Source organism: Hyla sarda, chromosome 6 (assembly GCF_029499605.1).
Source record: "Hyla sarda isolate aHylSar1 chromosome 6, aHylSar1.hap1, whole genome shotgun sequence".
Lineage (NCBI taxonomy): Eukaryota > Metazoa > Chordata > Amphibia > Anura > Hylidae > Hyla > Hyla sarda.
This window is the reverse complement of record NC_079194.1, coordinates 222,909,192-222,927,587: the sequence shown is the minus strand read 5'-3', so window position 1 is coordinate 222,927,587 and position 18,396 is coordinate 222,909,192. Positions and strand designations below refer to the sequence as shown.

The window sequence follows — 18,396 nt, the reverse complement described above, 5'->3', positions numbered from 1 at the left end:
GCTTTGTGGAATTGATACCCTAGGGCTCTCATTTATTTAAAGCAGCTTTTAAGAACTTTTGGATTGATGGCCTATCCACAGGATAAGCTATCAATCCCTGATCAGTGAGATGCTGACACCCACCACTCCTGTGGATAGGCATTCAATCCAAAAGTCAGGAAAAATCCATGTACTGTGAGGAATATACTGTACTAAATATTAGCTGACTGTGTCATTTCTAGTGTGTGCCTGCATTCTCTCTCTCTCTCTTTGGATCCCAGTGTTACGCTCTGCCCCCTTAGGGCTTGCACTAGACATTACACATTGGGGCAGATTTTGGAAAACTATCTAAGACTATGTTGACATGGCAGCATTTCCATGCTTCCGCTCATAGTCTGTTTTGCCAAGCTGACAGTTGTTTTTTGTAATTTTGTAGATTTTGCATGGAATGTGTACAGAATTTGTGCAGAATTTCTTGCGCTCAACACAAAGATTCTGGATGGAATTGACTTCAATGGGACTCTACCGAAGAATTCCATAAAAATAATTCTTTTTGCAGTATCTGAAAAGTTCCGTTCTCAAAATTTTGCCATATAAAGGGGACAGTGAAAATTCCATTGACATGTTAACTACATATAGCAGAATTTCCCGAGATTAATTTTTCCACTTGATTCTGCGCGGAAATTCCGCCATGTCAGCATAGTCTAATTCATCCTTAGATACACTTTTGCTTAATGGCGTACTCTGCCTCTAGACATCTTACTCCCTATCCAAAGGGTTCCCGCCATTGGGGACCCCTGTGATCTCCCTGCTGCACCTGGCATTCGTTTAGAGCATCAGATGCTGCGCCGGAGGCTTGTGATGTCACGGCCACGCCCGCTTGTGACATCATGGTCACGGCCCCTCAATGCTAGTTTATGAGAGGGGCGTGATGGACATCATGCCCCCTCCCATACACTTGCATTTAGGGTGTGTGGCCGTGACGTTACGAGCGTGGCGTGACCGTGACGTAACATGCCTCTGCCCTGCCAGTCGTCCGCCAGTCATCCGGCATGGAGTCAGGTTCTCTCTGTGCACCGGATGTCTGGGGTGCCGTAGCCGAGATCGTGGGGTCCCCCCTCCTTTTGGATAGGGAATAAGATGTCTAGGGGCAGAGTACCCCTTTAACTTTTTATTTCAGTTGGTTTAGTTTGCTTTAGAATTTTGTCAAATTTTATGCAGCACCAACTTTTAAGTTAAGCTATGCCCTTTGTTGGACAGGACGCAAAAGGTGTCTAAAATACATAATCACTTTTTTGGGGCAGAAATTACACCAGAATGCAATAGTAAATCTGCTCTACTATATAATGTCCTCATGTTCCTCTAAGCTAGTACGTTTAATAGTATCCATTAAGTGACTCACTCATGGCTCTAGTGGTCTGAATCTGGATGTCTATGTTGTTCTATGGTGACCTCAGAGGCTTCAGAAGAACCATAGAGGATCTGGATGATATGGGTGTGATATACTTAAAGGTGTACTCCACTGAAAAAACACTTTTTTTAAAATCAACTGGTGCCAGAAAGTTAAACAGATTTGTAAATTACTTCTTTTTAAAAATCTTAATCCTTCCAGTACTTATCAACTGCTGTATGTTACAGAAAAAGTTATTTTCTTTTGGAATTTCCTTTCTGTCTGACCACAGTGCTCTCTGCTGACACCTCTGTCCATTTTTGGAACTGTCCAGAGTAGGAGCAAATCCTTATAGCAAACCTATCCTGCTCTGGACAGTTCCTAAATGGACAGAGGTTTCAGTAGAGAGATCTGTGGTCAGACAGAAAGGAAATTCAAAAATAAAAGAACTTCCTGTAGAGCATATAACAGTGGATTAGTACTGGAAAGATTAATATTTTTAAATAGAAGTAATTTATAAACCTGTCTAACTTTATGACACCAGTTCATTAAAAAAAAAAAAAAATGTTTTCCAGGGGAGTACCACTTTAACTGGAGAAGCCCAAAAGGAAGAGAAGGATCTTTTTTTTTAAGCCAAAGCTACAATTGGATTAAAAAGGAATGGGAACTATAACAGAAGGACTTACTATATATATATATTTTTCCTTCCTTCTTCATCCACTTCTGGCATTTGCTTAAAACCTGCCACAAAAAAAGCTGAATGTGAAAGCTTCTATAGCAGTATCTTCCAAACAGTGTGTTTCCAGCTGTTGCAAAAATACGAAGGCTGGGAGTTGTAGTTTTGCCATGGAGACTGGAGACACACTGTCCTATAGGGTATGTTCACATTTACTGTATATGCTGTGAAATGCTGTGTAAATCAATATATATAGTTCAGCTAAAACCTGCAGGCTGTATAGTATGTGTGAACATAACCTTAAGGTGAATTCACACATGGCAGACTTTGCTGCAGAAATGCCTGCGACTGACCCATTCATGTACTTGATGCCAAAACAACCCCCTTCTACTGTATTGAACTGATTTTAAGTTACAGAAATTCTACAACAAAATCTGCTGCATGTACTGACCCAGATGTTATCTAAATTCTGCCCAGTCGACCGATCTGGCAATGAAACTAAGGTCCAATGGGATGGTATATGGTCAGCTCAGTTCCTTCGGATAGATGCGCTCTCTAATTTTATTCGACTAAATGGTAAACATAAAGAAAAGGATCAAAACCAAAGTCTGTTGGCATCATATAAATAAATAAATAATAATACTAGTTGTTGTTTTGTTGTTATTATTATCATTATTATTAATAATAATAATAATAATAATAATAATAAAAAATATGATCATTATTATTATTATTCAAACTGCTTTATCCTTGGAGCACTGACGCTTCAACACATTTCTTCCATTACCAAATGTAGGAGAGTTGAGTTTGTCAGTATAAAAGGTTTGAGTTATCACAAGAAACAATTGGCTATATCTGAATGCTTTGTCATACATCCACCCCCTGGTGCGTGAACAAACTTTCAGCCCCATTTAAAGTTTCCATTGTGCTTTTGTTGAACACAGCTCAAGCTATACTCATCCATCTTAAGAAATCCCTGTGCTATAGGATGACTTTCGGAATCCTACATAGTTAAACTGCAGTGATCGGTTACTATGTACTCTTCATTTCCCCCAAAAAACGTAGACCTTATGCAAACCTAAAGGCGAAGGGGGCAAATTTCCCTAAATCCATATAGTAACTATAGGCTCTGGAAGGAATGTGCATGATTAATTCTCAGTCTGTTAGCTCAGTCCATCTAGAGCAGATCTTTGCTGGATGTCTAGGAGACAGCAGCGTCCCCTGTGCTCTGCTATTTCACCAAACCCTGTGAATTCTGCTGGGCTAAGTAAACATTACAGTGCTGCTAATCACATCCAGGGAAGGGAAGCAGCACTTCAGCCCAGGATCTGCTGAAGATCACAGCCTGAATCCTCCTTATTCCCACTTGCAGCTCTCTGGACCCCTCTTATCCCTGCAGATTTTTGGGGTTTTCCTGAAATGGGACTGTCTATGCAATCTTTCTTGTTGCATTATGTTGCGGTGACTTGTTTCGTAGTGGTCTATGGATTTATGGATGAAACTGTGGACAAAGCAGTGAAATCTGAAGGATATTGTAGCAGGATTCTAAGAGCGCAAGGAAGCACGAGAAAAGAAGGATACAATGAATTTTCCCTGAGAGTAGAGGGAGACCCGGAATACTACAAGCCAGGGAATACTTACAGGGGTAAGTGTCAAGGGGGGAACCCTGCAGGAGTCTCTTCTTTAGGAGCTCAATTCTTTTATTAGGTTCTATTCCCCTGACAGCCATTTGTTCAGTATTTCCAGTGTGTTAGTAACATATACGAAGAAAAAACTGGAGTCATTCAAAAGAATATTTGCAAAAAAATACACATACTTATTGGATATCCACCTATTTTACTATATATTCTATTCTAATAAAGTAAGTGTATTTTTGCAAATTTTCTTTTGAATGACTCCAGTTTTTCTGTGTATATATTATCACAAAGAGATCATAGAGCATAGTGAATTTGGGGTGTTGTAATAAAATGTATTTATTAGGGTTTACCTATTATATCTCCCCCCTACCAATCTGAGATTAAAGTGCTCAGTGTGTTAGTAAGTAGCCTGTCTGTATATGCCCCTTGTATACGTTTTATTGTCATTCAATACTTTGGACTTGTATCATCACCTATTATGGGAGTTTGACCAAGTAACAAACTCTACTCTGCTACATGTTACTTCAGAGAAGTATATAAGGAGATGTTCCCTGGGTACTAGATGCTGAGAGGATATTAACAAATCACTCTGCCTTGACAAGGGTCTTTAGATACAGGGTTAGAGCTTCACAGAAGGTCACCAAATCACTTTTTTTTCTATTTGCTTCATTGTTCTCTGTTGTCAGTCATCCTATTCTAGAAACCGGCTGTCTGTAGTGTTCTTTAAAGGAATTTCTATACTTCCATTATCAATACTTTTTCTCCATAGCTCCACTTTTCAGATCGCCTTCTATCTATGTGTATGGTGTTGTTCCTTTAAGAAGTGTTCCTTTAAGTCGAGCAGAACTGTTATTTGGGTCATGATAACTTAGCCTTGAGGTCACCGAGTACATTGTCAGTGGATGTTCTGCATTCTGAGAGTCATCCATAGATGGTACATTCTATAGTTGATCTTATTCCTCGGACAACAGACGACTGCGCTGATATTTGGATTGGCAACTGAGAACCTTTCCAGTCCAGGCAGAGGAAACCGAATGTGATCACATGAGATCACACCCAATGTACAATGCTATGCCCTTCACCTGATAGATGCCTCAACTCTGGATGCCTATGACTAGACATATGGACATTTGGGTTATTATAACTTCTCCTTAAAGGGTCACAAAATTTCTTTTTTTTTTTTTTTTTTGCTGTTTAGTTATAAGCAATACATTTTTCTGTGTTATCAGCAATTTTAGGTTGGAAAGTTAGTGAAATATCCCAGAGACTGCAGAGACCACAGCTAGGCATGTCCCACAGGTCTACCTAAATAACCATAGACACTTCTTTTAAGTTGAAAGTTGGCCATAGTTTTTATTTGTTATACATTGGTAAATGACATCTAGATCCTGGCAACCTATACTTATAAGGTTGTCTGGAAGCATGTTGTCACGTGGTGCCCTCAACTCGTCTTACCAAGTGTCAGGTGTGAATTTACACATTAAACCATATAACAGAACAAGGAATTTCAAAAACCACCCTCAAAAAAGTCACTTTAGGGTGTTGTTAGCATTAAACAAGCCTCTTTAGTGTACCAGTAGTCAAAATAATTCCACCAAAATTGGTAAAGCTGGCAGGTATGGTGTTCAAATAGAAGAAGATGGGTGAGAAACCTTGAAGCTGGATTCTAAAAAGGTCCAGATTACGGATACTTGACTCTACCCTTCACCTCCAAAGATTAATCCTTTCTTCACTCCATCATCTCCAAATCTCAAGCTATGAGAACCTTTGAAGCCTTTACATACATAGATCCAAAAGTGGAACAAGTTCCAATGGCAACCAAGGGAGGGGTTTCAAAATGTACCTCTCCTTATCCTCATCATTAGTATCTAAAAGTTAACATGATAGTTTATGGATAGGTTGTCTACATCTAGCAGACCTGATTCACCAAGTATCATGCATGTATGGCACTGCTTTGTCTGTGTATGTAATATTCATACATGTATGTGTGGTTGTATCATACAGTATTTATCAGCCAACCCGACATAGTGTTTGATTGGATTACGGTGTATGGCCATCTTATATCTAATGTGTATAGCCAGTTTATATAGTACCTATCTAATGTGTATGGCCAGCTTATACCTATCTTACGGGTATGACCAGTTTTTATCTAATGTGTATGACTATCTTATACCTATCTAACGTGTATGGCCAGCTTATACCTAACATGTATGACAAGTTTATATCTATCTAACGTGTATGGCCAGCTTATACCTTACATGTATGACAGTTTATATCTAGCTAACGTTTATGGCAAGCTTATACCTATATAATGTGTATGGCAAGCTTATACCTAACATGTATGACCAGTTTATACCTATCTAACGTGTATGGCAAGCTTATACCTATCTAACGTGTATGGCAAGCTTATACCCATCTTACATGTATGGCAAGCTTATACCCATCTAACGTGTATGGCAAGCTTCTATAGCATGTATCTAACATGTATGGTCATCTTATAGTTCATCTAAAGTGTATGGCCAACTTATATTTTATCTTACATATATGGCCAGCCTTTATGTTATCTAAAGTGTATGGCCAGCTTATACCTATCTATTGTATATGGCAAACTTTTACCTTTTCTAACATGTATGGCCAGCTTATATCTATGTGTATAGCCTGTTTATGTCTCTATGTATCTAACCTGTGAAGCCAACTAGTATCTATCTAATGTGTATCGCCAACTGAAATCTATATAATGTATATGAGCAGCTTATATCTATCTGTGTATGTCCAGCTTTTATCTATATAATGTATATGCCAGATTACTGTGTATCTATTTAACGTGTATGGCTATCTTATATCTATCTAAAATATATTGCCAGATTATATCTTTCTAATGTCATATCCAATGTATCATATGTCTATCCAAAGTGTATGGCCAGTTTATATCTCATCTAACATGTATGGGCAGATTTTATCTATGTAATGTGTATGGCCATCTTATATCTATCTAACGTGTATGGACAGCTTGTGACTGAAAATCCTTTCGGATAGCTCCATAGGCAGCTGCCTACTTTATATACCCTTTATCCCGACATTACATACATGTCATATTAGCTGTTCTTCCTATAGACTGCTCTTTTATAAGCTGCAAACTTCAGGTTTACTGCTCCTTTAAATGCGTGATTACGATCTGTTAAATCCAGAGGAGAAGGTTGATGGATTTTTCTGGATATCCGATAAAGTTGCAGCCAGAGGCTTTTCCCCAGCTGTTAATAACCTGTTAATGTTAAAGAGTTCACTCAATGCTCGCTGCAGGTCTTTCTGCTGGGTGTCACAAGATACGGTCACACTGGGATTTTCTACTCACTGTACATATGGCAATTTGCCCTCTTTTACAGAGAAAGCCTTGACACTTTGTGACTAGTGTGGCTGCTCTATGGCAGCAGGGAAGTATCCTGAGCCGTGTAACAGTGTCATTCATCCTGATTGTAGGTAATTATTTTCAATTTGGGTATAAGTGGTGGCAATGAGGAAAATTATAACTTACTTCTGGGTTAGTTTAGGGGGAAGAAGAAGGAGCTGGGAAGACTCAGAGCAGTAAAGATGAGACTCCAGAGACAGACATAACAGTGATGAATTTCTTCAATATAGTTTTATATGGGAAATCATGAAGAACTTGATATTAATCATAAGTGCAAAGACTACCTGAGGCCAGAGGCAAACCCATCATTCAGTATTAGCGCCCCTAGAGTCTGCCTCAAATATATTGCATTTCTTGTAGTTCCCAGAATGAGAAAGTATATTGCATTATTAAAGTGGAAGGAGAAAGAAAAAATTCTATGGAAAATTAAGTTGTCATTTAAGGTACAGAAAGAAACTATGGGGAGATTTATCCAAACCTGTCCAGAGGAAAAGTCGCTGAGTTGCCCATAGCAACCAATCAGATCGCTTCTTTCATTTTTTTAAAGGCCTCTGAAAAATGAAAGAAATGATCTGATTGGTTGTTATGGGCAACTCAGCAACTTTTCCTCTGGACAGGTTTGGATAAATCTCCCCCTATAATCTTATAATAAGAGCCACTAATATTGGGTATTACCTTAAGGCAATTGAGAAAATAGACTCGCAGGGGGCTGAAGTGAGGTGATGAGATGCTGGATACCATGCATAGGGGTGTCACGGTGACCATGGAGCAGCGCTCGCGGTCAGCAATGCCGACCGGAGCGCTGCAGACAGAGGCACGCCGTGAGCGCTCCGGGGAGGCAGCGGGACCCGGAGCGCTCACGGCGTGCCTCTGTCTGCAGCGCTCCGGTCGGCATTGCTGACCGCGAGCGCTGCTCCATGGTCCCCGGAGGGGAGGCGATCCGAGGCACGGCTCGTGTCCGCCCTCGGATCGCGCCCCATCTCACTCACCTCTCACCTCCGTCTGCTTCCTCCCGGCGCGCGTGGCCCCGCTTTGCTTAAATTTAAAGGGCCAGTGCACCACTATTGGTGCCTGCCCCAATCACTTCCAATCACTCCCTAACATATAAAAACCCACTTCCCCTTCCTCTCCTTGCCGGATCTAGTTGCCTTGCGCCCTGAGAAAGCGTTATAGTGTGTCCCAAGCCTGTGTACCCAGACCTTCTGCTGTTGCCCCTGACTACGAACCTCGCTGCCTCGCTGCCTGCCCTGACCTTCTGCTACGTCTTACCTCGCCTCTGTCTAGTCCTTGTGTACCGTGCCAGTCTCAGCTGCTAGAGAGGTCGAGTCGCTACTGGGGAACACGACCTGGTAGTTACTGCCGCAGCAATTCCATCCTGCTTTGCGGCGGGCTCTGGTGAACACCAGTAACTGCTTAGAACCGATTCCCCAGTACGGCCCGTGTCATCTATTAAAGCTATTAAAGGACATCTGCAGCAAAAGAGAACTTATCCCCTATCCACAGGATAAGGGATAAGTGTCTGATCGTGGGGGGTCCGACCGCTGGGACCTCCACAATCTCCCAAATGGGGTTCCCTCATTGCCGCTCTATGTGAGCGGCTAATGTGCGCAGCGTCAACCTCACTGAGATCAAGGGTACGCCCCCCCCCCCCATACAGTTCTATGGGAGAAGCGGGGAGGTAGCGTTCGTGCCTCCTCGCTTCTCCCATAGAATGGTAGGGTGAGGGGGCGTACCCTCGACCTCAGTGAGGTTAACACTACGCACATTATAGAGATACATGAAGATCACACTGCGGCCGGCACGCCTCCTGCACAAGAGAGCCACAGCAGAGCCCTGGTCCCATGGGGGAGATCGCGGGGGGGGTCCCAGCGGTCAGACCCCTCCCACGATCAAACACTTATCCTCTATTCTGTGGATAGGGCATGAGTGGTCTTTTGCTGCACATGTCCTTTAAGATAATACAATACGTGGGCATGAGGCAAAACTAAAGCCTTAATACGTAATTGAAGGACACTACAGTGATAAGAAAGAACCATAGAGGTAACTCATGGGCTTCAGCACGGGTTATCTGCAGTGTATGAAGGGAACAGGGCTCCCCTCACAGGCTCTACAACCTGCAAACTAGGGAGGAAACCAGGCAAGCAAATGCTTCCATCATCCTCCAGGGATATGAAGAGGTAGTAATTGCTCCTAAGAAGATCCCATTGTTATAAATGTTACATGTCAGATGGCTGGTCCTGGTACAGATTTTTCACTAGGCCAGGTAGCCAGTAGAAATGGCCATTCTTTAAGGAGGTTATCCAGTTAAAGGGGTTGTGCGCTGTCCTGCAGTTCGGAGCTCAGCTCACAGCGTCCGGAGTTCATTACTCCGAAGGCTGTGTGCGGGCTTCCGTGTTCGCGGCCGCCGAGCGTGACGTCATGCTCGGCCCCTTTGTGACGTCTCGCCCACCCCCGGTGACATCACACCCGCCCCCTCTACCAAAGTCTGTGGGAAGGGGGCGCGACCACTGTCACGCCCCCTTCCCATAGACTTTCGTTGAGGGGGCGGGCGAGACGTCACGAGGGGGCGGGCGATACGTCACGAAGGGGCCGGGCGTGATGTCACGCCTGCCGGCCGTGAACACGGAAGCTCGCACACAGTGTTCGGAGTAATGAACTTCCGGACGCTGTGAGCGGAGCTCCGAACTGCAGGGCAGCGCACAACCCCTTTAAGTAAAATGCATTCCCTAGCCAAAGGATAGGGGACAAGTGTAAGATCGTGGGGGTCTGACTGCTGGGTCCCCCCCCCCCCCCTGTGATCTCCTGCATGGCACCTCCGCTCTCTTCGTGCACAGAGCGGGGGTTGGCACACGCCCTCCATGCATCTCTGTGGGAGAGCCAAAGAGCTGTACTCGTGTTTCATCATCTTTCCTATAGAGATACATAGAGGGGGCGTGTTGACCACCACTTTGTGCTTCGGGCATAGGGAGAGTCGGGGCTTTGGGCAAGAGATCGTGGCCGGACCCCCCTCGATCAGATAATTTTAACTTTATTTACCAACTTTACTTAATATTTTTTACTAAACTGAACTACTCCTTTAACCCAAATAGGTGGCATATGATGGTGTCAATACATGGAGGAAATCCCAATGTAAATCTTGTTATAAGGCTTCTGTCTTCTCTATGTACGCTTCCCAACAAACATCAGCCGTACCAAAATGGTTGATAACAGTAAACAATAGATTGCATTAAACTCTCATAGTAAATTCAGTATAAATGTATGCACGATAAACTAATGGCTCCCACATTGGGGTAAAGGTCTGTTCTCCTCAACTATGGCAGAAAATACTCTTAAAGGGTAACTCTCATTTAAAATTAATGTTTGCTATTGCACTCTTTATTGGGAAATAAAAAATATTTCTAATATACTTTGCTTAAAAAAAATGAAGTTTTCTATGTTTTAGTTGTGCTTAAAAAGCTCAAGAGCACATTTTCCCCCATCTTATACACAGACTTAGGACCGAGGTCCAAACACAGGAAGTGCAGCCTGGAGTGCTGAGGGGTGTGTGTCCAGCCTCATCCAATCATAGCTCCTCTCACACTTAACTGCCATATGCTGTTGGTTGGACACACACCCCTCAGCACTCCAGGCTGTACTTCCAGTGTTTGGGCCTTGGTCCTAAGTCTGTGTATAAGAGAGGGGAAAATGTGCTCTTGAGCTTTTTTAAGCACAAATAAAACTTCATTTTTTTTAACCAAAGTATATTAGAAATATGTTTTATTTACCATAAGGAGTGCAATAGCAAAAAATAGTTTTAATGAGAGTGCCCATTTAAATGGAAATGGGGGGTGGCTTACAATGCGACAAAATGCAATAAGATGGGTGAAATGTGCAAACAATTTTGGCATAGATTTTTTTCTCTAGGTTATATAAAAAGTGAGATGAGGCTAGAGATGCTTAGACTGTATCTTAGAGTATAATATAATACTAATATTAGAGTATATGATAATGTTGGTATACCAGAATGCTGAATGGTTTGCTAATGTATACTGCATCGTATGCAAGCTGTGTGCGTTTAGTTCAATAGATTGAACCTTGTCTGCTAGAAACTATGTTTGGTCTATTTCCAAGCACATACTGTAATATTGCAAGACTGCAAAGCGAGGCGCTGTGAGTAACACAAAATTAGTCTTAGACATGGACTGAACATGGCTTATCATTTTCCCGGTATGTTGACATATATCCTTAACAAGTGTGAACCTAGCCTTATTACTAAGTACAGTATTAGACAGAATTGATAAATCTGAGTCACAACACAACAATATATAGTACGACTAAGGCTACGTACTGTGGCCGAAACGCGTCACCTGTTCTCCATGTTGGCTGATTGCTAAATAAAGTACCAAGTATTGCTTGACTTGCCACGCTGGACTTTCTCTTTATTTCTCCTGCAATTGCTGGACTGGGGTCCGGTCCTGTCCGTGCTGTGGCGAGGGCACCGGGGTGAGCTGTGTCTACTCTGCATTGCTGTAACAATATATATAGTTGATATCAAAGCCAAAATAAAGCATTTGAGCCCAGCACATGAGACCGCCTGGAAGCACCCTGAAACAACCAAAAAAAAACACTTTTGGGTGATCTTTACATAAACTATACCCCTACTTACGTTCCATTGTGTAGAATTGCCCTAACAAAATTGTAACGGTTGATAAGTCTGAAAGTACAATAGAGTAATTGAGCGGGTTTTTCAGCCCCCATTTACTATCAGTGTAAAAAAAAGCATGTTGCAGAAATTAGTGGATTTCGTTTATTGGTAAAAATGTATTAATATGTTTTGTGCAGACAAGCCATTAAAATGTTAATATTATAAATTGTGCTGAATAGATTACTACAGATACGAGCAATATCGAGTCAATTAAATCATTAGAAGTTAAACCACCGGATACTATAGATGAAGTACAGCCCGCCATCAATGACCTCATCCACCTGGTACAATGGGCATTGTATGTGAGTTCCTCATTGATTTTCTATTGCGGTTAGCAGTGATGTATGAATTCATTAGTTTGAGAACACCATCTCTTATCAATTAATTCATTCAGCACAGCAAACGGCTATAGTAAATGAAGCGAAAAGTTCACGAGCGGAGCCTTAACCATAACCTGTTCCTGCATCTCCATGGCACAGCGTGCTATCTAGTAGAGCTCTGTAATATAAGGCAGCTATTGCCTTAATCCTAATAATATGTCTTCCTGGCCGCAGCCTGCTCTGCTGCTAGATTACATGTATCAGTGGCTGCTCCTACTGTAAGAGTTGAAATTCCTTCCTCGATGCAAGATGAGTTGGGCCATAATGTTAAAAAGGTGTTTAAAGAGTAGAGGGTTTGTACTATGCAAAGCATCTCTTAGGTCACTGCATTCATATTATTCAGTTAAGGGCAACATGACATCACAATGTGACATCACATTGCATAAAAGAGCTTAAAGGGGTACACCGCTAAAAACATCTTATCCCCTATCCAAAGAATAGGGGATAAGATGTTAGATCGCAGGGGTCCCGCCGCTGGGGACCCTGTGATCTCTGGGCCGGCAGCAGCGGCGTCTAGAACATGGAAGCTTGCAGCTTCCGCGTTTATGACGTCACGCCACGCTCCCTTCGTTGAGGCATATGGGAGGGGGCATGATGGCTAGTAGATAGCTGGCACGCCTCCTCCCATAGACATGAATGGAGGGAGCATGGCGGCTGGCATCGCCAGTCATCGTGCACGGAGTGGAGTTCGCTCTAAGCACCAAATGACAAGGATGCCATAGCGGAGATCGCAGGAGTCCCCAGTGGTGGGAACTCGGCGATCTAACATCTTATCCCCTATCCTTTGAATAGGAGATAAGATGTTTTCAGTGGAGTACTCCTTTAAAAAAGATATTGGCCCTCAATTACTAAAGTCCAACCGACTCTTTTTCTCGATTATTGCGCCTAAATTTTAGATGCAATGTCTGTGCGACTATTTATGCAACCAAATTTTAGTTGCACAACCGACACTTTAGAAAACACACAGTGTTTTTTTTTCCTCTCTGAAATGGGCGTGTTTTATGCAAAAATGGGCGTTTTACCGACATAAAAAACCAAAAAATACTCGGAGTACTTCCAAAATCACTTGAGAAAAAGTGTGAGTTTGCCTCATACAATAACCGACAGCCAAGAGGCCGAGTGAAGTTCTAAAAATGGAGGGATTTCTAACTAATAGACTTGTCTTTTCTTTTTTGCAGATTTTCTTGTACAGAGCAGCAATCTCGAGTAGATGAATTACATTACTTGAGAGTTTTTATAACTTCTGTGGTAGCTAATTGGCCAAGAGCTTGTTTACACAGCCGTTGTGTAAAGGGAGATTTGTTGGTTAGTCTGTCGGATGGATGGAGTTGAATACCTGTAAAATACCAGACACTAGATGGACCCCATTCAAGTCCATAGTATCTGTCAGGACCCAGTGGCGTCAGTTATGCTCCGACCCGTTCAAGATCAGTTTGCCGAAAAAAAGAGCTAATTGGACACAGGGTTGGAGCAGCTGTGTGAACGTAGCCTTAGTGACATGCACTATACTTTTACATGGAGTGGGCATAGGCGCTGGGCAGCTGGTGTCATCTGTGTATTAAATCTTAAACTCTTCTGCAACACTTGGGAGATAACTCCTATCCTGGCCTATTAAAGGGGTAATCCGGGAATAGGAATAGAAAAACAAAGCTAATTTCTTCCTTAAACAACTCCACGTCTGTCCCCAGGTTGTGTGTGGTATTACAAATTGGCTCCATTCACTGAAATGGAGCTGAGCCGCAAAACCACACCCAACCTGGAGACAGAAGGGGAGTGGTTTTGAAAGAAATCAGCTCTGTTTTTCTATTCCTGGATAACCCCTTTAATCCCTCAGATTGCATGTTAGGGGATTGTGAGAGGGAAGGTGCTACCTGCTATATCCATTGTTTGGCAGCTGAAAGCTTTAAAGGGGTACTCCGGCACTAAGACATCTTATCCCCTATCCAAAATATAGGGGATAAGATGCCTGATCGTGGGGGTCCCACCACTGGGGACCCCCGTGATCTTCCATGCCGCACCCCATTAGAATCAGCCCCCGGAGCGGGCTCGCTCCGGGTCTGATTACTGGCGATCATAGTGAATTCACGGCTCCACCCCTGTGTGACGTCACGCTCAATGCAAGCCTATGGGAGGGGGCGTGACAGCTCTCCCGCCCCCTCCATAGGCTTGCATTGAGGGGGCGGGACGTGACATCACACAGGGCGGAGCCGTGAAAACACTATGCTCCGTCCCCGTGATCACCAGTAATCAGACCCGGAGCGAGCACGCTCCGGGGGCTGATTCTAATGGGGTGTGGCTAGGAAGATCACGCAGGACCCCCGCGATCAGGCATATTATCCCCTATCCTTTGGATAGGGGATGAGATGTCTTAGCGCCGGAGTACCCCTTTAAGGAATCAGACTTAAAGGGTTGTCCAGTAAAATGTATTATGGTTCTATTGTCCCCATCCTGCCTAATAAAATAGCAAACACTTTCAGTCACCTTCCCCCGCTCCCATGTAGCTTGTATCAGGGCACTCGTTTTCGGCTGGTCTCTACTGGCAGTCTCCTTCACCGGAGCGGGCTGGAGCTGTAGAAGTGAAGTCACAGCGCCGCTCAGCCAATCACTGGTCTCAGCCAGTCATTTCCCCCAGCTGTAGACGCTACACTTTGCAGCTTAGGGGAAAGCAGAATTACCGGGCACAGACAGAGGGCCCCGATACCGGAGCTACGAGGAAGGAGAGGTAAAGTGTTTGATATTTTATTAGGCAGCCTGGGAACAATGAGGCAATGCTACATTTTTATCAGACAACCCGTTTAATCGGTCTAGATAGTAAAAGATAAAGCGCTCGGCACAGCTACAAGAAACCCAATAATTGATGCATATGGATACTCAGTCCGTATACTCTCCAGCAGGGTGCTCAATCCAGAATTCAGTGCAGAATCAACAAAAAAGCATCAACAAAAAAGCACCAGGTGCACAAAATAGCTATTACGCTCCCGGCGTTTCTCCTCCCTATGTTGTAGTCTGTCGGTCACCGATTAAAGAATTACCGTTACCTCTGATGTGGTGAGTGCCGTCTCCGTTCTTTTTTGTTGATCCTTTAATCGGTCTGCCTGTTCAATTTAGGATGGATTAAATGGACACTGTCAGATGTAAAACTTCTAGGATTGAAGGGGTTATCCACCATAAGGTGATCTTAGTACGAACCTGGCAGACAGTAATGGACATGCTTAGGACGGATCTGCGCTTGTCCAGAGATTACAATCACACTGTGGCTAGTTTTTTGTTAACTGGTATTTCCTGTTTGAGTTTTCTTCTTTGCCTACAAATCCCATAATTCCATCTTCCTCCCTCCCACACATCAGACAGCCCACCCATTGAAACATAAATGAGCTGCATCAATCAAAAGACCTGTGGTTTTCAATCAGGGTGCCTACAGCTGTTGCATTAGTTGCAGATTGATCTCCCTCCCACTAAGTGATCCCTCCACCCATTGCAGCAGACAGGCTGCCTGTCATCAGATGACTAGTGAGTCAGGTCTTGGCCGCATTGCAAGCTGGGAAAAATCTGAGACAACAGACATTTTGTATGCTGGTAAAGATAAATATTGGAGTGAAAATCACAGAAGAATTGTGAGAAAACTGTCACACACAGGTACAGACACTATATTATGAACTACATTAACTTTACAGCCCCTGTAGCATAGTCAAATAAAAGTATGTTTATAAATAAGAAATAATGTACCTTATATTATCAACCACTAGGGATCCTCATATGTAGCGGACACTGACATGCATCTGTATCACAACAGCCAGAAAACAGTTTACAAAGTTCCTGTGAGAGGAGAGAGGAGGACAGAAGTTCATGCATGGCATGTGACAGCAAACACTATCCCAGCTGAGAGGAACATCCCCTCCTCTCTTGTGGATTGAATAGCAGGGAGCAGCATATAGAGGCCTATAACGGCATTAAAAAGGGCCAGAGAAGGCTGATAACACCTCAAGCATGATGCTTCAGTAACGCAAAGTAAGCCTAGCTATTTTTTTTATTTTGTGACAGGTACTCTTTAACACGTAAAAAAAAAAAAACAGTAAAAGCTGTAAAAGAAAAAAAAAGTATATATGGATCACCCCCCTATTAACATACACTCACGGTATGTTCACACGAAATAAATTCGGCAATAATTCCCTTAGTGGATCAACACTAATTTTGCGCAGAATATGCCACCGAAATGAACCCCTGAAATTCAAAGTCCCATTAACTTATTGGCTTTTCTTGGAGGATTTAGCACAGATGAGCAGACTGAGGGAGGAAGTAAATGCATGGTGAGTGGGGGCTGTCTCAGACACGCCCTTCCTGAGCAGTGGATGTCAAGAGAGGTGAGCAGCAGAACAGAGGGATTTGTGAGCCAAATACAGAAGCTAAACACACAGAAAAGCCATATCAACTGTCTGCATGACTTAGCAACATATAGAAGCATTATTTTATTCTGTGATATGACAGGTCCATATTAATTTTACTCAGTAATATAACAGGCACATGTGAAATCACATGCAATACTTGATGCAACTTTTTGAGCCAAAGCCAAATGTGGATTCAGTTAGACAGAAATGTTAAAAGCATAACTTCAAAATGTAACTCCTGCCTGATGTTCATAGGGATTAGAGAGATGCACTCCGCTTAAGAACGGCCAATGAATTCTGGGCACTAACCTTTTTCTAATCAATAGGACCTGTGCACGGGACTTGCTAGGAGTCAGACAGTATTCAACTTTACTGCCCAGGATGGAAGGTGTATCTCTACATCCAACCTGAAGATTGTGGGGAGTTAAAGGGGTACTCCGGTGGAAAACTATTTTTTTTTAAATCAACTGGTGCCAGAAAGTTAAACAGATTTGTAAATTACTTCTATTAAAAATCTTAATCCTTCCAGTACTTATCAGCTGCTGTATACTACATAAGAAGTTGTATAGTTCTTTTAAGTCTGACCACAGTGCTCTATGCTGACTCCTCTGTCCATGTTAGGAACTGTCCAGAGTAGGAGCAAATCCACATAGCAAACCTATACTGCTCCGGACAGTTCCTGACATGAGCAGAGGTGTCAGCAGAGAGCACTGTGGTCAGACTGAAAACAACTCAACTTCCTGTGAAGCATTTTTGGTGTCGGATAGGTTAATGTGTAATTAACCTTATCGTGATGCCAGGGTGTGATTGATCTATACACCACCCAAGGTAGGCCAGCTTCACCTGTGCCAGGAACAGGGCAAATAATCACTCCAATGCAAGGTTACGGTTAAAGGGGTATTCCAGGAAAAAACTTTTTTTTATATATCAACTGGCTCCAGAAAGTTAAGCAGATTTGTGAATTACTTCTATTAAAAAATCTTAATCCTTCCAATAATTATCAGCTGCTGAAATTGACATGTTCTTTTCTGTCTGGCAACAATGCTCTCTGCTGACATCTCTGCTTGTCTCGGGAACTACACAGAGTAGAATAGGTTTGCTATGGGGATTTGCTTCTACTTTGGACAGTTTCCGAGACAGGTGTCATCAGAGAGCACTTAGACAGAAAAGAACAACTCAACTTCAGCAGCTAAAAAGTACTGAAAGGATTAAGATTTTTTAATAGAAATAATTTACAAATTAGTTTAACTTTCTGGAGCCAGTTGATATAAAAAAAAGTTTTTTACTGGAATACCCCTTTAACCCCTTAAGGACGGAGCCCATTTTCACCTCTAGGACGAAGCCCTTTTTTGCAAATCTGACACTGTCACTTTAAACATTAATAACTCTGGAATGCTTTTAGTTATCATTCTGATTCTGAGAATGTTTTTTCGTGACATATTCTACTTTAACATAGTGGTAAATTTTTGTGGTAACTTGTATCCTTTCATGGTGAAAAATCCCAAAATTTGATGAAAAAATTTAAAATTTTGCATTTTTCTAACTTTGAAGCTCTCTGCTTGTAAGGAAAATGGATATTCCAAAAAATGTTTTTTTTTGATTCACATATACAATATGTCTACTTTATGTTTGCATCATAAAATTGACAAGTTTTTACTTTTGGAAGACACCAGAGGGCTTCAAAGTTCAGCAGCAATTTTCCAATTTTTCACAACATTTTCAAACTCGCAATTTCTCAGGGACCAGTTCAGGTTTGAAGTGGATTTGAAGGGTCTTCATATTAGAAATACCCCATAAATGACCCCATTATAAAAACTGCACCCCCCAAAGTATTCGATATGACATTCAGTAAATGTTTT

At 42.4% G+C, this 18,396-nt stretch overlaps 1 protein-coding gene across 1 annotated transcript in view; it reads left to right on the top strand.

The window, feature by feature from the left end:
• The first annotated feature begins 3,078 nt into the window (after nucleotides 1-3,078).
• SPON1 (spondin 1) overlaps nucleotides 3,079-18,396 on the top strand; it is a 415,570-nt gene continuing 400,252 nt past the window's right edge. The window contains exon 1 of the mRNA XM_056526599.1: nucleotides 3,079-3,690. Coding sequence (XP_056382574.1) covers nucleotides 3,465-3,690 — 226 coding nt within the window. The 5' untranslated portion in view covers nucleotides 3,079-3,464. The remainder of the gene's footprint in view (nucleotides 3,691-18,396) is intronic.